The sequence below is a fragment of the Betta splendens genome, chromosome 12 (genome assembly GCF_900634795.4).
Source record: "Betta splendens chromosome 12, fBetSpl5.4, whole genome shotgun sequence".
NCBI classification, from domain to species: Eukaryota; Metazoa; Chordata; class Actinopteri; order Anabantiformes; family Osphronemidae; genus Betta; species Betta splendens.
The window spans coordinates 11,876,032-11,894,059 of NC_040892.2; the positions used below are offsets into that span (position 1 = coordinate 11,876,032).

Genomic DNA, 18,028 nt, shown 5'->3' on the forward strand with positions numbered 1-18,028 from the left:
GAGGCCAAATAGTTTTTGTTTCCACCTGTTGAACATTTCCTCCCATGGTAAAATGCAGGGTTTAGGACCCAGAGGCCTCACATGTCACTTAGATAAATATGTAGTGGCTCTACACATTGAGCTGCTTTTACAAGCTGCAGGACAAATCAGTTGCCCTTTCTTAATGTAATTCTAAGAAAGCTGCTATCAATACACATTCACCGTTTCTACTTCAGAAGATGCAGCCTATCAGAAACGCTGAAAACACCACAGTGCAACATGCTCAGATTAGGAACATTAGCATCCGTTAGTTAGATAATGATCTCAAGCACACAAATATGTAACAGCCTATTCTATCTGTATGATGGCAGCTCCGCGTTTACTCTCCAGTAGTTAATGTGTACTGGAGAAAACATCTGCACTTCTTTATATTTATTTATACACGCAACCAAATTCAAAGACCAGCTCGTCCGCTAACAACCACGAAAATCCGAGTTTCGCTGAAGTTCCTGAATGCAACCGCAGCGTCAATCCTCCACCCCTTGAGGAAGCCGGGCGAGCGACATCCATCAGACTCCGCAGACTGTCAGAGGTGCAGTCGAGCTTCGTCCGCCTCCAGCCTGCGCCGGGCCGTCACCGAGCTCCGGCCAGGGGTGCTTACCTCCAACACGACCGTGGGAGAGATGCGACGTCTCGGAGGAGGAGGAGGAGACCAACTGGCCAGACAGCATCAGCATCAGCAGCATCAGCAGCATCAGCAGCAGCAGCAGCAGCAGCAACAGAAGCAACAGACACCCGAGAGGAACGTCTGACTTAGTTTTTCTAAAGTGGACAAAAGGTAAGAGCCGCAGACGCAGCGTGAGGCTGGGGTCGCAGGTCGGGCTCGGTGCGGGTTTGGCGCTGTTGTCCACGCGTCGGTGAAAGCACGGGCGGGATGAGTCATACCCGGCGCAGGGAGCCTCCGGAGCCACACTTCATTATCAGCCGCTCATGCAAAGCGCCGCTGCGTATTAGCGCAGTTCAGGCAAATAACGCACGGTGCTCAAACGGGAAGTGTCCCGTTCCTGCAGCTGGGTTTCTGAAAGCGGCTGGTCCGGTTGACGGGGCACAGAAGCCCCGTCCTCCGCTCCTCCACCGCCCGTGGATGAACCGGGCCACCCGTGAGTCAGACCCCATCACTTCTCTAACTGCGTGGCTGCGTGGGAGCAGATTCAATCACTGAGGGAAAACCTGGAGTCAGTGGTGCGTGAACCCACAGACCCTCTGAAGAGGGTGGGGTCATGTGTCATATGGATCTGTCTGGGTTTTTAAAAGCTGTTGATCATCTGCATGGTTTTGTGCAAAATGTAGCTTTTTGCATATGAAATTAAATTAAAACAGAGGAGAAACGATGGAAAATTCAAATGGATCAGATCTTCTAACGACGTTGGACGACTAAATCATGTTTTTGTGTGATTGCTGTAATTTAATTGAGTATTTCTTGTCATTTCTTCCTCATCACAGATACACTTTATCTTCCCTAATTACTCGTTTAGTTTGACAGATGGCTCCATGCGCTCACGCACCCATGTGGTTTAGCTGCCATGTGATGGAAACGCAGCCAGTTGGAGGCAAAGACACTGTTTAATGTGAGGAAGGAGTTCTGAGCTCCAAACTTCATGTTGCGGTACAGTCGGCAGATCAGTAATTCTCAGTTTTTTATATCCAGGTCAACCGGTTTTCAGGCCCTTGTTCTAGTTTATAGGAAATGAGTGGACGCTTGAGAGTCTTATTTTAAGTTTAGACACTTTTAGACCTTGTTTGGATCCGTTTCCAGGTGTGAGGGGTTAAATTCCCTGCAGCTCCAGCATCTTCCTCACAGGCCGAGCAGAGATGGAGGGAGCCTCCTCTGGTTCACACACACACACACACACACACACACACACACACACACACACACACACACACACACACACACACACACACACACACACACACACACGTCTCCATAATTGATAAAATGCTAAATTAAATTCACGTTACTCAGTTGTAATGACAGAGACGTCGGACCTGTTGAGCTTGGCGCGGTCTTGACCCGTTTCTTCATTCGGAGCTTGGTCCCGTCGGGTTCAGCTGTGGTGATTTCCCACCCTTCCGCCGTGGGCTGTCTCTGGCTAACCGAGGTGCCCTTTACGTCTGCCTCCATCTCCTCCTGCTCCTGCTGCGTATTGACCAGAAGCAGCAGGGTTCAGGCCTCCCAGGGTGATTAATGCACAGATAAGGCTTCCACCTGCAGCAACGCGCCGCTCTCCAAGGCAGCGTGTGCGTTTGGGAAACGATTGTCTGTCAGCGCGATTAGGTTTTACTGCTGGGAATGTTTCTGGGCAAGAAATGAATATGGTGCAGTGAAAGTGAAGCTCAGAAGCAGGTTTGGAGCAACATGGGAGGTTTGTTCACGACTGTAAAGACATTATGGGCCTTTTTCCACACAATCATTTGCTGCTGTTTGATAACGTGTGTCTTCACATGCATCTCTGTAAGTGGAGCTCTTTGTCTCAGTCATTGTGACGCGCCGGGACCAACGTGTGAGTCCAAGTCCAGCCCTGTGTGCATCTACGACACGCTGTGACACAAGCAGGTCAACTGGTTTGGGCTCCAGCGTTGGGCTCAGTTCTCCAGTCAGCGTGTATGATGTACAGCTGCATGAACAGTGTTGTTTAGGAAAGAGACCGACGCAGAGCTGCAAAACCACCTGAGTTGTGAGTGTCATCAGAGTCCTGCATTTGATTATTGAACCATTATTATGGTTATTATTCAATCAGACCTTGCAGAAAATTAAGTATTCACTTGTTGAATTTAGGTTGTTTTGGCCAAACTTCCCTTTATAAACTAGGCCCATTGACTTGTTCCACATTTAGTGTTTCCTGCTTCGTCACACGGGCCGGACTTTAACGTGGAGTCCATGTCTATTTTGAGAAAAGGTCTGTAGCTCTGTTGTTCATGTGAACATAAACAGCTCCTTCATTCTGGGCTGTGATTTAGGAGGAGTTGAGGCCTTGTAGCCGCTGTCATGCTGAGTCATGCGCTGTCGTCTGGGCTCCTCCGGGTGGAGGTGCTCCGTTGGCTGGAGGAGGCCGAGGGCGCGGGCGCTCTTCGTACCACCGGCGTGGGATCGATGCCGAAGCCCGCGCTGGAGGCCAAATCAGCCCAGCAGTTTTATCTTCACTCGTAAATTCCTGCGTTACTGCTTCTCCTGATGGACGCTGCACGGAGCACATGCTTCTTCTCTAAACTCAGACACTAGAGTCGAATCGGTTCCTCTCTCCCTTCAGCATGTGGACGCCATGAATCACACCTGCAGACATTAACCACCACTAGTCTAACAAACCTGGGGCCAGACAGTGATTGATAGTCATTATAAGTTACAGTTCATGGTGACATCCAGATCAACTGAACATAATAATTCAAGAATCAGCTTATTGTGGAGGAGGAGATGGTTTGATGGGTGAAGATCCGTTCCTAATTCAGTTTTCACCTTCTGAGTGAAGGAACCAGAGGACATCACATGCTTGTGATGCCTCTGATGTAACTGGAACCTCTCACCTGGTCTCTTTCTTTGCTGACGCCTGTTTTGACAGCTTGGCTTTGATGCACTGTGAGCACTGAGCCTCTGTGAGCCGTGTTGTGTCAGCGTTGTCATTTTCCTTTACAGCAGCTTTGGGTTCATCCCTCTTTGGTGAGGGCAGCGTGATCCTATTTACCTGCTGCCTTGACATGTTGTGCTCTGTTTAATGTAGAAATGTGCCTTCATGTGCCGCTCATTCTTGTCCAAATGAACCTGTGGCAGACACAAAATTCAAGCAGCTCATTCGTGGTCTCAATGAATGAGAAATGTAAATGTTCCCTCTGTCCTGTAACTGACTGTTTGTTTGATCACAAGGACGTCATCAAGGCCAGAATCCATTTGAACCGGTTGCACCAATGTGAAAGGCGTCGGCACAAGCAAAATCAAACGTTCAGTTTCCTGAAGCAGAGCAAGAAAAACCAAAGTTCAGCAACAAAAAGCTGGAGGTCGTGTCACACTGTAATTTAAATGTATTGTAACGTTGACGTGTAGATGGGTTTAAAGGAGCTCTGGAAGCGGAGCACCAAGAATCAGAACTAATAAATTAGATGAGCTCCACCTGTTACTGGTTCCTTGTTACTGATCAGCGATCAGAGCAAAGCGACTCCATGTGTGTCTCACTGCTTTGATGAAGCAGGACCAACCTGCATCTGCAGTGACGCGTCCCGTTTATCGGTTGTAAACTGATCGGCTGTGTGTGTCCTGTGAAACAGGAAGTCATCTCAGCTCATTATTAATGAATGGAACCTTCACTGGGGACCTGTGTGTGTGTGCGCGTGTGTGTGTGTGTGTGTGTGTGTGTGTGTGTGTGTGTGTGTGTGTGTGCGTGTGTGCGTGTGTGTGTGTGCGTGCGTGTGTGCGTGTGTGTGCGTGTGTGCGCGTGTGTGTGTGTGTGCGTGTGTGTGCGTGTGTGTGCGTGCGCCTGTGTGTGTGTGTGTGTGTGTGTGTGTGTGTGTGTGTGTGCCTGTGCGTGTGTGTGTGTGTGTTCTCTCAAATGATTCAATCTGTTTTGATCTGGAGTGAGAAACCGCCGTGGATCATTTGCTTGGTGCCTGTTGTGCTGCACACTCGTGGTGCCGTCTGAACTGAGCCTCGTGGTCGTGTTGAACTTCCACCGTGTCCTAATGACTAACCTCCGCTCATGATTTAACTTGAGGTAACGGTTGAAGGAGTCCGCTTGATGTGCTTCACAAGTCTTCTTGAAAGAGCAGCTTCAAGGGGAATCTGCGCCCATTTGGAGGCACGTCTGCCCAAAGAGAGAGCGCTGGGGGGGGATTCATCCCGAGGAGGAAGCAGGAGGCAGAGACGGTTCCGTCTACCTGCATGTGTCCAAAGCCAAAGGTTAGTGGTAAATCAGGGACAAATGGAGGTCCAGGCAGTGATGAGTGGGTGGAGGACGTGCTCTGTGTCGCTCTGTCAACAGGTTCCTTCCTTGTTAAACTTTCTTCTTCTCCTACTTTGGAGTTGGTTCAGATTTTGGATTCCCCTATTGGATTGTGTTGCATTGTTTATTACATTAGATCTTTCCATTTCTATAACTAACCAAAGTGTCATGAGGATTTTGCATTTGTGATATGATTTCATCTTCAGTACTGAGTTACCGATCTGGATGTTCTTGATTTTAGTGTTTAATTGTTGATGAAATGGACAATTGAAAAAATGAAATTTGAAATGAAATAATTGGATTTACTGTCCAGGTGTAGTTGAAGTCAGTCTGATGATGTCTTTGCTTTTGACGTCCAGTAGAGGAATGAAAGCAGCGATCTGCTCAAGGAAAGTCTCTATGCGCTTTAATGGCTTTCATTTAAATGCGTTCAACTGCTTTCATGAAGTTTTCTGCAGCTGATACGCGACCACGAGGCTTCATCCTCCGATTCCGTGTCCAAACGATGCCTGGGATCAGGAGAACTGGCGTCCGGACCTGGGACTCACTCACTCACACACTTCATTACTCAATAACAGGAGCCTCTCACTTACTGTGTTGCTCATATGAATTCTACTGGCGTCGGATCTGAAACAGAGTGAAGTGATGGAGACTTGAAATCGCCCGTATGAAAGCGGCGGTGCTTCTGCAGGCAGTGAGACGCTTCTGGCCTCTTTCAATGGAGCGTTTGAGCCGCGGTGCACAGGAGGCACGGCCGGGGACGCAGGAAGGCTTAGCGCCTGAGGGAAGGGCGAGTGACGGCGGGGAGAGAGAAGGAGATAAGGCAGGGAAGGAGGCCAGGCTGGTTGCCTGGAGACGGAGATAAGGTGAAGAAAACGAGGAGGAGGAGATGTGTGGAGCGGCTGGTCACGATGCTACATGTGCTGCTGCCATCCCTCCCACCGCTTCTCTCTGAGGATCAGGAGGTGTCGGCTCGCTGCTTTTACACGTCGGGTCCTTCTGAATAATTATTCATTTTCATTTGTTGGAATTTGTTTCATCGCGTCCCTTCCTCTTGCTGAACAAACTAAATTGAAATCATATACACACACGTGTGTTTACATTCTACTTCCTATTTAGTGGTTTGCTTTGCTTTATTTGTCAGGTTGTGGTTGTGACAGCTCTTAAAGGAGCTTTTGCTCCATTGGCCCCATAGAAATCAAACTGAGGCCCTCTTCTCTGGTTTCTAGGTGGAATCCATCATGTCTAACTGTCACGATTATTGCTACCAGTTAAATCGCCGTTCCTTCTGTTTTCCTTCTGTCTTCATCTTTTCCTCCGCTCCTCTGAAGGTTTCTCCTCCTTGGCTTAACTTTGCTCCTCCTCCTCCTCGACGCCCGTGACTCACGCGAAGCTTCAGCTGATGTGACTTAATGCAAACAGAGGCGTCTCTTCCTCTGTCACGTACAGAGATCTCATCATCAGCGAGAGTGTGAGAAAGTCTGAAAGTCAGTGAGTAAATGACCAAGAGTAGAGAGAAGGCGACTGTAGCCTGTATGAAATAATACACACTTGCAGCGTGGAAAAAGATTTTTAACAACGTTGGTTTTTTTCTTTCTCCTTCACTTTGTGTTTTTTTTCAGTATTTCAGTTTCTGTTATTGTGAAAACAACCCTGCATTTGTTACAGTAGCAGGATATTTCTTGTTGTATTGATTTTGACATTATTACGTTTGTGTGAACACTTTGGTGCATTTCAGTGCTTTAGGCCCAGTTTGTGTTTCTGACACTCTCATTGTTGTGACTGGATGGCGTTGATGTGAAAGGAACCGGCGCGTGCTAATTACACCGATCCGCTGTTTCTGCTGACTCGCTGACATCAGCGTGACATTACGCTCGCCGCGAGCAGCAGTCGGGCCACAATGGTCCCTGTTGTGCTGAGACGAACAGCGTGAGGGCTCACATGAGCAACTTCAGCCTGTGTTTACGTCCGCCTCGTTTCTCCTCAGAGGCCCGTAACAATGGGAGTCACAAAGTGAAAAAGAACCAGTTCACCAGAGTCACTCATTAATAGTGTGAGCAGCTGGAATCATCTCCTCATCCTCAGGAGGAAGAGTTGGGTGATGATGTACTTCTACTGTGTCTGACGATCTGAGACGCTACCGTAGGTTTGAGGTGAGCTAATGTTACGGTTCTTGGCTGATGACCTCTGACCTCTGGCCCCGTCGCTAGGTTCGTTGCCTTTAAGAGCAGGACGTAATTTTGTTGTGTTCTGTCCCCGGACAAACCGCATTCAGTAGGACAACAACATTCCTGCTGTGTTTCTCCTTTAATAGAAACCTCATGACTTCAGCTCAGACCTCACTGACGACACTGTGGGATCATTGGAATCATTTTGAAAAGACGTCTTCGGGTTCGACTCATTCCTGTGTCTGTAAAATCACTACACAACGCAACAATATGTGGACTCGCTGTGACGTGACTCACTCTGTAATATGCTGCAGAAATTGACAGGGCGTCTCCTAGCAACAGCGACTCTGAGCTTTCAGTCAGCTGCTGTCATGGGAGACGCTCATCCAGAGCTTTAAACTGTTCCCATGAAGGAGGTTGGAGAGAAACCGCGGCTGCAGGTCGTCCTCAGTGCAAACAGTGTGTGTTCACCCACAGACGCTGCAGGTTTGTACACAACATCTAGTTACACGCGTAAAGCCCTGATTATAGCTGTGTGTGTGTGTGTGTGTGTGTGTGTGTGTGTGTGTGTGTGTGTGTGTGTGTGTGTGTGACTTTAAGCAAAGCAATAACTCTCCTTTAAAGAGTTCTTTGCAACGAGCAGAAGAGATGGGATTCATTGGAGAAATTCTGAAATGAGCGGTTCCGACCAGTTCTAGGCTCAAATGTAAGACAGGAAGTCATGCGTCTCCGTCTGGGATCCTGGAGGGAGAACGCCCGCTCTGGACTTGTTCCAGGACACACGATCTGGTTGCAACCACTCATTTGTGATGTGACAGGCGTTGTCTCTTGCTGTTAGTGTTTCCTTGCGTGGATCCTGTTTTGTCATGGTAACTGTCAGTGCTGTGGCCTTTAACGTCGCCCAAAGGTCACCAACACGTGCTGCATGACGCTTCAGGGACACGTGGACGCTTCAGGCTCCCAGAGCGACAGCAACTGCTCCGTCCTCATCCGTCCTCAGACCGGGTCAAAGGAGAAACAACCCAATAAGCTGTAAAAATCCAGCATTAATATTTTTTACATTTATGAAGTCAACCAGTGACTCATCATGGTCTGAGGAGATACTGTCCACTATGTTTTTCCAAATCATTTCCACATTTTGTCCTATTACAGCCACAAACCCAAAGGTGTTGTGTAATTATAGACACCTAACTGTAAATTAGAAGCAGTAAATGGATTGGAGTCTATTTAAATAAATATCTACAGTCAAGTGTGGTGTGAGTTTACGTTCAGTCCAGTGGAATCAGCTGATTCGTGAAGACTCCATCACGTTGAGGGGATGCTTTAATCAGCAGGGAGGCTGCTCATTTGATGGATGGAGCCAAATACAAGGCAGCCTGGTCCGAGGTGCAGCTTCCAGTCGGACAACGGCCCCGAACACAGTAAACGACTCAGGGCTGAATAAACACGCCTTCCCCTGCAGCTTCCTGCGGCGCCTGTGTGAAAGCAGCGCCTCATCTAGAGAGTCTGTTCTGCGGCTGCAGCGCGTTCCCCCCCCCCCATTCATGACTCGACCCGTGGCTCGGCCCACTTCCTCCCCCGGCGTGACCCGAGGCCGCCCTGCTACTCGCGCTGATAAGGGCGTGTGGCTGCCGCGGGCCCCGCCCTCTCCTTACACAGAGGCAGCGCCAGCAGCCGACGGAGAGGGAGACGAGGGAGAGACGGAGGGAAAGCGAGCAGCCGCAACAGCAGGACGGGAGGACACAGACTCTGACCAGTCGGTTACCAGTCAGATACCAGTGGGGTTCCAGTGGTTGACCACGTGGCAGGTGGGTCAACAGGCAGTCTGGCTGCTTTCAAGTGTTAGTCTGACAGCTGCTCGTTGTTCCAGGTCATAGAGTCACCTCCTCCTGACTTGCACAGTGCAGCGGGTCCTCACTCTGTTAAATGTTCAGCCAAGCGGGCGGTTGCGGACGTCTCGCTTCTCCCACAGCACCTGAATCCGCCGCGGCGCCAGCGCCAGGTAAGGAGCGGCGGAGCCGAGCACCCGCGAGCAGGATGTTTGCCGACCCGGGGACGCGTGTGACGGCCCGAAGGGCGGGCTCGGCGCCTGTGCACAGACGTGGAGACGTACAGGTCTGTGGAATGTGGCCGCGCCTTCCACGGGTCGGCAGCTGCTCAGTTACAGGCTTATGACCCGGCTGGTTCCGCTTCAGGCTGATTGGTTTGGTGCTGGATCGTCAGCAGTTTGTTTCCATCTTGATTCCCGACTCCACTAGTTTTATTATCTATACAAATGTTGTGAAGGGATCCTCAGCTCGGCGCCTCTCCTTTCGTGCGGTCGTTCCTGAGCTCTTCGGCCGGTGATGACGTTGGCTTTGAGGACCTACTGCTCACTGTGATGCAGCACGTCCCGGTCCAGCTTCCGGTTGTCTGGAGAGAGTTAGAACCAGTTGGTTCAGACTCCCATCGGCGCTTGCTGCTGCCTCTGGCTTGTTTTAGGCCTTCACACGCCTCTTCACTGTTTACACAAAGTTGTTGTAGGACGGCACAAACACAGAAAGGGAGTCGTGACTTTTGCTTTCGTGGAGGATCTCATAAAGTCACGTCCACATGAGTTGTGTTGAACTTTCCATTTATCTTCACGCCCAGTTTTAATAGTGATTTGACTCCTCTCGATGCTGAGGAGCAGCTGCTCCAGTTATAATGAGCCCGTGTCTTCTACTCCTTGACAAACAACAACCACAGTTCTGTTCAGCTGACGATCACATGACCTCCACCAGTCAGTTTTCATGTTAGTAATGGCTGCGCTTCGCTGGGTTTTCACTTCTGTCTCATCCATGTTGTCATTCGCGTCTTTGCCCTCATGTTTTGTTCCCGACGTCCTGAGACTCAAAGTAAAGTCACAGTGGAACCTCCCGGACGCGACGGCTCCACACAATATCACAGCTGTTACGTTTAACGAGGTTACTGAAAACATCAGCAGCGTCGGAGTCATGAGATCAGCAGGTTGCGGCACAAAGCTCGGCTGTGTCCCCGCGCTCGGCCTCCAATTCTGCACCAATTAGCTGTGATCTGCGCGGATCCGGTTTCACGCGGCCGCTCTAACGGGATTAAGGCCTAAACGCAGTTCACGCGGGAGGAGCGTAGAACATCGGAGGACCAGCGGAGGACCAGCCCGTGGGAAGAAGGGCCCGCTGTGAGTCGGATGTCGCAGATACACAGAACGCGAGAACATATGGATTCAGCTGTAAACACAAGCTGCTGGGCCGCTGGTCCGTATGCGCGCTGCTGGAAAGGCACGAAAAGGCCCAGCACGGTTGTTAGCTGACCTTTGCTGCGCTTTCTTCTTCCATGACTGAATGTGGGTCATGAACGTTCCTCAGCTGATGGTCCACTGCAGCCAGACAGTCATGACAGAGAAGAACTGCACTTTACTCACCTCCCTGAGCTGAAGGACAGAGCTGCTCCCTGATATTTGATTCGCTCCTCTCCAGAATCCCATATTCATGCTGACCTTTCGGGACCAGTTGTGAGCATCTGTACAGATGTTAGCCCGTCTCCTGCAGTGGGATTAGGCAGGGATTGGGGAAGCCCCCGGGGGACTCGCAGATGCTCGCAGGAATAATTGCCTGCGCTGCTGCTGGCAGAGTGGAGGAGGCAGACTCTGTTTACAGAGAGCGATGCTTTCAGGCGCCGGCGGGACGCTGACGTGCGTCTGCAGGTGACGGGCGGAAGCAGGTCCAGCTGATGGGCCTCACTGTTTTGTTAAGCGGGTCTGAAAAGCTGAAAGGTTCCTGCTATTCTAGGAAAATGAGATAATCAAGGGTCAGGCTTCATTGTGTTGACGCTCATTGATCGTCGACTCCAGAGGATAGATGATGACAATAAAGGCCTGGGAGCCCAGCGAGCAGGTGGGAGCGGATCAGCTGTCCGATCTTTTCAGGGTGATGCAGAGGCTGCACCGCTTAAAACAAAGCGACTGCTGACCTTTCCTGCACCGCGACGCAAGGAGAGCCAGCAGGTGGAGGATTTGTGTTATTCTTCATAATGAGGCTGAATGTTTCTGTTTTAAATACGAGCAGGTTGTTGTTTTTTAAAGTGGCTGCTGCTCGTTATCCAGCTGATGAGCTACTAACTAATGAGGCTCTTTAAAGGTCACCTAGCTGAATTCAGCACGTCTGTTTAAACAGCCAGTCACATTTTAATCAAACTATTTCAGTTCAGCTGTAACCAGGACGAACACGTTTCAGTAAAGATCTTAAAACATTCCATCTATTTCCTCAATAAAATAATGAACTATAAATAAGATGATTATAACCGTTACTCGTTACTGTTCTACTCTGTTAAAAACCTGTTTACCACCATCAGTGAACCACAAATAAAAGTTTTACAGCTAGAATCTGTAAAAATGTCAAATGTGATTCACTCCCTGGAGAATCATTTGGACGTTGAACTTAGATTTGGACGGAAATTGGATGAAGTTGGATGAAATATTTATTGATTTAATTAAAAGCTGCATCAAGTATGATCTCTGATCTGCGAACTTCATAATGGAGTTAGTCTGTGTCTAAGAAACCACAACCAGTCACATGCGTACGATGTGAATATGGATGTCATTGGTCCCACGTGTGGAGGAGCATCAGAGTGATGAGCGCTGACACGTTCATCCCGTCCTTGATACCAGTTTACGTATCTGATCTAGACTCATGCAGATCTGTGGTCAGGCCTCTGTGACTGTGACAGCTCACAGAAGCAAACACTGGAGGCCTGCTGTGGATTTATGACGTCCGGGCGCAGCCGGAGCGGATGTGTCCAGTCGTTCACCCGATGGATGTGCTTCACACCCAGTGTCACAAAGCAGCAGTTAGAGGCCATAAAGCAGACGTTTATGTTTTGTGGCGTGAAAGTAACAGCCGTTGAGGAGCCCGTTGCTGGTTGAGCTGCTGACGCAACAGGTCGTTGGTTTGTCTGTTCAGCATCACATGCAGATGAGGCAGGAAAGCGCTGAGTCATGCTTCATGTGGAGGACTAGAAGCAGCTTCGCGCGTCCTGAGCTCAGACCCTCGGCTCTGCAGGTTGTCGCGTGTCTTGGTTCAGTGACAGCGGATTCATTTCAATGCGTTATTCAATAATTACATAGAGAAAAGGAAGCGAACTCTGAGTCGGCGGCACACTTTGCTCATTAGGGAGCAGTTTGCTGATACGAGGGTTGACAGGAAGAGAACGACTTCCTCACAGATGCCTGATAGCGGCTCTCATGCATCACTTCGGTTCAGACTGCTTGTTGCTTGTTGGCACTTGATGTGTGTGTTTGTGGTCCGGTTGTGTTTAACAGGAACATAACTGTTACATCTCTGTGAACCAGTTACCACTGTGACGTTTGTATTAAAGTAACGCTTGAAGTCACCCGGGGCGTTTCACTCATGACCTGAGCTGAAGCGTCGTAGAGCCAGGTCTCCAGTCGATCACAGGACCCCTAACATCCACACCCGACCCCCACGCTCAAACTGTCGCTATGGAAGCAGAGAATGCCAGGGTTAGTGATTTTAATGGTTAATGAATTTCAGGGATAATGAATTCAATGATTAATGAATGCTAGGGTTAGTGATTTCCAGGGTTAGTGATTTCCAGGTTTAGGGATTTCCAGGGTTAGTGAATTTCAGGGTTATTGAATTTCAGGTTTAGTGATTTCCAGGGTTAGTGAATTCCAGGTTTAGTGATTTCCAGGATTAGTGAATTCCAGGTTTAGTGATTTCCAGGGTTAGTGAATTCCAGGTTTAGTGATTTCCAGGGTTATTGAATTCCAGGGTTATTGAATTCCAGGGTTAGTGAATTCCAGGGTTAGTGAATTCCAGGTTTAGTGAATTCCAGGGTTATTGAATTCCAGGGTTAGTGGTTTCCAGGGTTTACTTTCTTCATCCAGACAGGAATCCATTAGAAGCATTTGAAGGTAGCCTTTGTTTCCCTGGATGAGGAATGCTCCTTGTGTGATGATCCAGCCCTGGTCTCGGTCTGACTGGGGACTTCGTGGAGTTAGTGACCTTATGGTGATCAGATGTGTCTCTGCAGTAAAGCACATTGTTATATGTGCTGCCTTTCAGGCGAGTCTTATGACGGTCTTTCTAAATATACTGTACCACGTTCAGTCACGAGGCCCACAGACCCTCCACAGCGTTCACATGCTCCAGGTCCACAACCAATGCGTTGGTGGGTTTGAATCCTCACACTCTTCTGCTGATGGTTGTCGTAATGGCAGCGCTGTGCTTTTAGCTGGCTGCTCGCGGTCCTGTACGCCTTCACAGGATTAATCCCACAGATTGCTGCCTGTTCCCAGACAGACAGACAGACAGACAGACAGACAGACAGACAGACAGACAGACAGACAGACAGACAGACAGACAGACAGACAGAGTTTACCCTCATGATGAGTCACCAGTCAGCAGCTCTGTAAGGTCTGTAAGGTAAAGGTTGCTATAAAACAGTGTGTGTGTGTGTGTGTGTGTGTGTGTGTGTGTGTGTGTGTGTGTGTGTGTGTGTGTGTGTTCATGCGTGCGTGCTTGCGTGTGTGTGTGTGTGTGTGTGTGTGCGTGCGTGCATGCGTGTGTGTGTTTGTGCGTGCTTGCGTGCTTGTGTGTGTGTGTGTGTGTGTGTGTGCGTGCGTGCGTGCGTGCGTGTGTGCTGTCCTTTCAGCCACTGGTTTATTCCCTCGGTCGTAGCTCACCGTTCCTCCTGTTTCATTATTCATGTAGCCGTTTCTCTGTGTTTTCCAGGTTTACTGCAGTCCTCACTATGACTGATGGGGATTACGACTACCTTATAAAGCTCCTTGCTCTGGGGGACTCCGGGGTGGGGAAGACCACCTTCCTGTATCGATACACAGACAACAAGTTCAATCCCAAGTTCATCACCACAGTCGGCATCGACTTCAGGGAAAAGCGAGTGGTGAGTGAGACATGCCGCTGCTTCCTGTTTGGGTGGTTTCACTCCCACCACCAGTAACAGGCGTTCACCAGTAAGATGCTCATCTCTGCCTCAGACTGAGCTTCTTATCGTCAGCGATACCACATCACCGTTCATCTGACGACGCAGCGGTCGCCTCCGGTGACGAGCTGTTGTGTGAACGCGTGGATCCGATGAGGCAGCTGCTTTTCGCCACAGTTGGCAAACACTCTTATCTTTCGCCATCTGTAGCGAAGAACACAAAATATGTCTGGCGCAACAGATTCGAGCTTTTCAGGGGTGTAAATGCAGCGTAGCAAGCTCGACCTCGTCCCTCGGGAGCTGCTCACGGCTGTGGGTCCGCAGGCTGAACCCCAGCTCACGGGGATTCAGGCTGATGGCATCAGAACCACACCCACGCACAGAACCAGTTGGCCCAGTCCCAGCTCCACGCTGCTTCCCAGTAAAGGTTGCTCACGCTCCGTTTCCTCTCCTCAGGTGTACACAGCGTCCAACCCCAATGGGACGACCACGGGGAAGACGTTCAAGGTCCACCTGCAGCTCTGGGACACAGCTGGGCAGGAGAGGTGGGCAGCACCGCGTTACGGGCCCAGTCCCAGCTTCATGTGACAGAACCGGCCCACACTGCCTTTCACTGCTTCTTCACTACATGTTTAAAGTTCAAAATGATGGATGCCAGGCTGAAACCAGGCAGCAGCATAGTTTCTGATTTTAGACCAGGTCCGGACAGTTCTGTAGAATCACTCTGCACAGTCGGACCAGCGTTCTGTCCGTCGCGTCCTCCTGCCTGATCTGCACCTGAACCCTCCTGACGGTGACTCACCGCCCGATGACTCAGCGTCGGCTGCGCGGCTCTGATCCGATTCCTGCGCCTCCTCGGAGCCGAGGCTCCTGCTCGTCGCGTGTCGCAGGTCTTCAGGCGGCCGGGGCTCAGCTGCGGCTCCTGTGACATCACCCCCGGACGCCCGGCGCACGCTGTGAACGGCCTCCTGACGCCGATCAGTGACCTTCATGCCCCTGAGCTGCTCGGAAAAGGTTTCGGTGTTTCCTGTCAGTCAGCCTGCACCGTCCCTAAAGGCAAACATCTCTGTGGCTGCGCCTCTGTTTAGCCAGAAGCAGTCGGTTAATTAGGTCTGGCACATTAAAAAAAGGACGACGTGTCAATGTAGGCAGACGAGGCTCCCTGCTGTGTCTGTGGGTGTGTCCTCATTCACACGCAGCCTTTGGTTTCTCTTCCACTCTCACTGGATCACTTTAGAAAATCCATCAAATGCTGGTATTTGTGTGTGTGTGTGTGTGTGTGTGTGTGTGTGTGTGTGTGTGTGTGTGTGTGTGTGTGTGTGTGTGTGTCCATGACCTCACGTCCGCCCTCTCCTGCTCCAGGTTCCGCAGCCTGACGACGGCCTTCTTCAGGGACGCCATGGGCTTCCTGCTGATGTTCGACCTCACCAGCCAGCAGAGCTTCCTCAACGTCAGGAACTGGATGAGTATGTGTCCGCTGCCCGCGTCTGCAGTCGAGGTTGTGCAGCCGCTGACTGTGTGCGTTCGTCCCCAGGCCAGCTGCAGGCCAACGCCTACTGCGAGAACCCCGACATCGTGTTGGTGGGAAACAAGGCCGACCTAGCGGATCAGAGGGAGGTCCAGGAGAAACAGGCCAAGGAGCTGGCCGATAAGTACGGGTACGGTCCTGGTTCTGGTTCTGGTTCTGACTCTATACACAAAACTATACGAAGTGTGTAGTTTAATCCCTGGTGCGTATTTTATGCGTCGTTTCGACTGCTGCCCTCAGGATCCCGTACTTTGAGACGAGCGCAGCGACCGGAGTGGAGGTGGACAAGGCGGTGATCACGCTGCTGGACCTGGTCATGAAGAGGATGGAGCAGTGCGTGGACAAGCCGCCCGCCGAGACCAGCGGCAACGGGGCCACGAAGCTGGGTGACGCGCAGCCGGACGAGAAAAAGTGTGCATGCTAAACGGCGTCTAGTCGCCACGTTCCCTCCGTGTCTCCACTTTAAACCTTTCCTCTCTTTCTTTTGCAAACTTTAACCTTTTTCCGACTTCATTTGTCCCTCTGCCTTTGACACGTCTTTATCGCCCCCTGGTGGACATTCGCGGTAAAGCAGCCCGGCCTCTCGGCCCCTAAAGGGACGGTCCGTCACACTTCTCCACCTTCTCGCTCGCGTGGTTTCTGAAACACGTTACACAGCTTTAGTTTCATGTGGGGCGTGTATTAAAGTTGGCTGATGAGTGACGAGGCTCTTATTGTTCTCCACTCGATGATAAAGAGAGAAACTCCAGAAGCACCAACAACTGTTTGTTACCTGTGGCACCTGTGCTGTCACTGGTTAGAGAAGCGGTCTCTGGTTTCTATGGCAACCGGCTTTACACAGGAAACGTCGGCTCCTCGGCCGAAGCGTGACTCCACTGTGCTGAGGCTTCAAGAAACACACCTTCACGTGACCTCATGATAATTAAGTGGAAATGAAACTGCAGAGAAAACTATGTTTTTGCAGCTCGGACAAACAAATCTAATGTAGAAAAAACGAAAGGAGAGGTTCATTAGAATCTTCCATGATCTTTATGTTTTCATCAGTTTCTCCCGTTTGTGTTCATGTACATCAAGAGAGAATCATCCCAGTTCCTCGTTTAGTTTCTCATTCCATGAAATCACACTATTCCGCCTGTAAAGTCGTTTTGCCTTTTAGTTCAACATTTTTGTATCTAATTTTCAGTGCATCAGAACATTTAGCCGCCGCTTTGCAGAAAACCCAGTGAACCGCTAGGGTGGCGTGAGCTTCAGCGTTGTTCATCCACTTCCACCTTTAACGGCCTTAGTTCTCGGCGAGGTCTCGAGCCTCAGACGCAGCAGAAACATAGGGCTCCATCTCTCTACTCCTCAACTACCAGACATTTAATCTGCACGTGCCAAATGAGGACGAACCAAAAAGGTGTTGACCTTTGTGGATGCAATCAGTCACTGTGGTTCTTAAAGTCTGGACCATGTGACAGACGTCTCCATGGCGACGTAAACAACCCACCAAACCACAGCCCAGTCTTTATTACGGCTGTCAGAGCTAGCTCTCCCCTGATTGGCTGGCTCCTGCTGGAGCCCCGCCCACGTCACCAGCTGACGTTCGCTGCAGGTCGGGTCTTCAGCAGTTGATGAGAGCCGAGACTCAGTCTGTGAACGTGGGGGGAAACCAAACGATGAGCCTGAAGGGCTCCTGCTGCATAATCACCCGCTGGTTCCCTTAAGTCTTTACTCCAAAGTAACGAGGAGCAGCTTTCAAAGCATTTGATTTCAGGCTTTACGTGACGCCTCCATGGGTCCTGATATAAACGTCTCATCCGGCTGCTTTGTTTTTGTCCAGTCGTTTCAATCAGATTCCACCCGGCGTTATTAAATCAATGCCTTTTTAATCCTGACAATCTTCCAGAACAACTGTTTTTTTTTCATGAATCTCCAAGAGACTTCATCATTCTGACGCCAGACGTGCATCCGATTCCCGCGCGTCACCTCGGCCTTCGCGTAGCTCTGACGTTCGCGTGGCGCGTTTACAGTTCGAAGAGTCATGTTGTGCCTGTTCCTACTCCTCCGTCGGATTCTCTGTGACGTTTGCGAGCTCCTGGATATTTGAACGCGTCGCCGACGAGGCCAAGCAGAGCAGACGCGGCGCCCTGATGTTGCTTTCGTGCCCGATATATCAGAACAACTCACGACTCCAAGTACCTCTAAGAGCTTTTATTTTTGGAAACCTTTGTGTAAATTCTCCGATGGTTTGTACACGTTTGAGTTCTCACTGTGTGTTTTGATGCTTGTGTGTTTGTTGCGTTGTCAGCATGTTTGCCATCACGAGAATGGAATGACCTGTGATGCATTTAGTGTTTTTTGATCTGAGAGCTGCAAATAAATCTGTTTTACCTTTAGTTCTTCTTTTGTATGTGATTAAC

The 18,028-nt window shown here is 50.1% G+C and overlaps 1 protein-coding gene across 5 annotated transcripts; it reads left to right on the forward strand.

Moving 5' to 3' along the window:
* The first annotated feature begins 532 nt into the window (after positions 1 to 532).
* LOC114866693 (ras-related protein Rab-27B-like) lies at positions 533 to 18,004 on the forward strand. 5 transcript variants are annotated; one of them, XM_041073033.2, is made up of 8 exons: positions 6,967 to 7,120; positions 7,282 to 7,358; positions 7,450 to 7,621; positions 13,888 to 14,059; positions 14,555 to 14,643; positions 15,461 to 15,564; positions 15,633 to 15,756; positions 15,867 to 18,004. In XM_041073033.2, the coding sequence occupies exons 2-8, from the start codon at positions 7,289 to 7,291 to the stop codon at positions 16,048 to 16,050; spliced, it is 915 nt and encodes a 304-aa protein (XP_040928967.2). In that variant the 5' UTR covers positions 6,967 to 7,120; positions 7,282 to 7,288; the 3' UTR covers positions 16,051 to 18,004. The 5 variants fall into 5 exon arrangements, with proteins under 5 accessions (XP_029024583.1, XP_029024581.2, XP_040928967.2 ...); XM_029168750.3 differs by lacking the exons at positions 6,967 to 7,120; positions 7,282 to 7,358; positions 7,450 to 7,621 and adding an exon at positions 533 to 817; XM_029168748.3 differs by lacking the exons at positions 6,967 to 7,120; positions 7,282 to 7,358; positions 7,450 to 7,621 and adding an exon at positions 4,665 to 4,924.
* The last annotated feature ends 24 nt before the right edge of the window (positions 18,005 to 18,028 follow it).

Excerpts from the sequence above, each read along its gene's own strand:
- LOC114866693 (XM_041073033.2), top strand. The coding sequence starts at position 7,289 with ATGACTTCAGCTCAGACCTCACTGACGACACTGTGGGATCATTGGAAT. Across the intron at positions 7,622-13,887 it reads TTCACCCACAGACGCTGCAG|GTTTACTGCAGTCCTCACTA; the intron begins GTTTGTACACAA and ends TGTGTTTTCCAG. Across the intron at positions 15,757-15,866 it reads GAGCTGGCCGATAAGTACGG|GATCCCGTACTTTGAGACGA; the intron begins GTACGGTCCTGG and ends TGCTGCCCTCAG.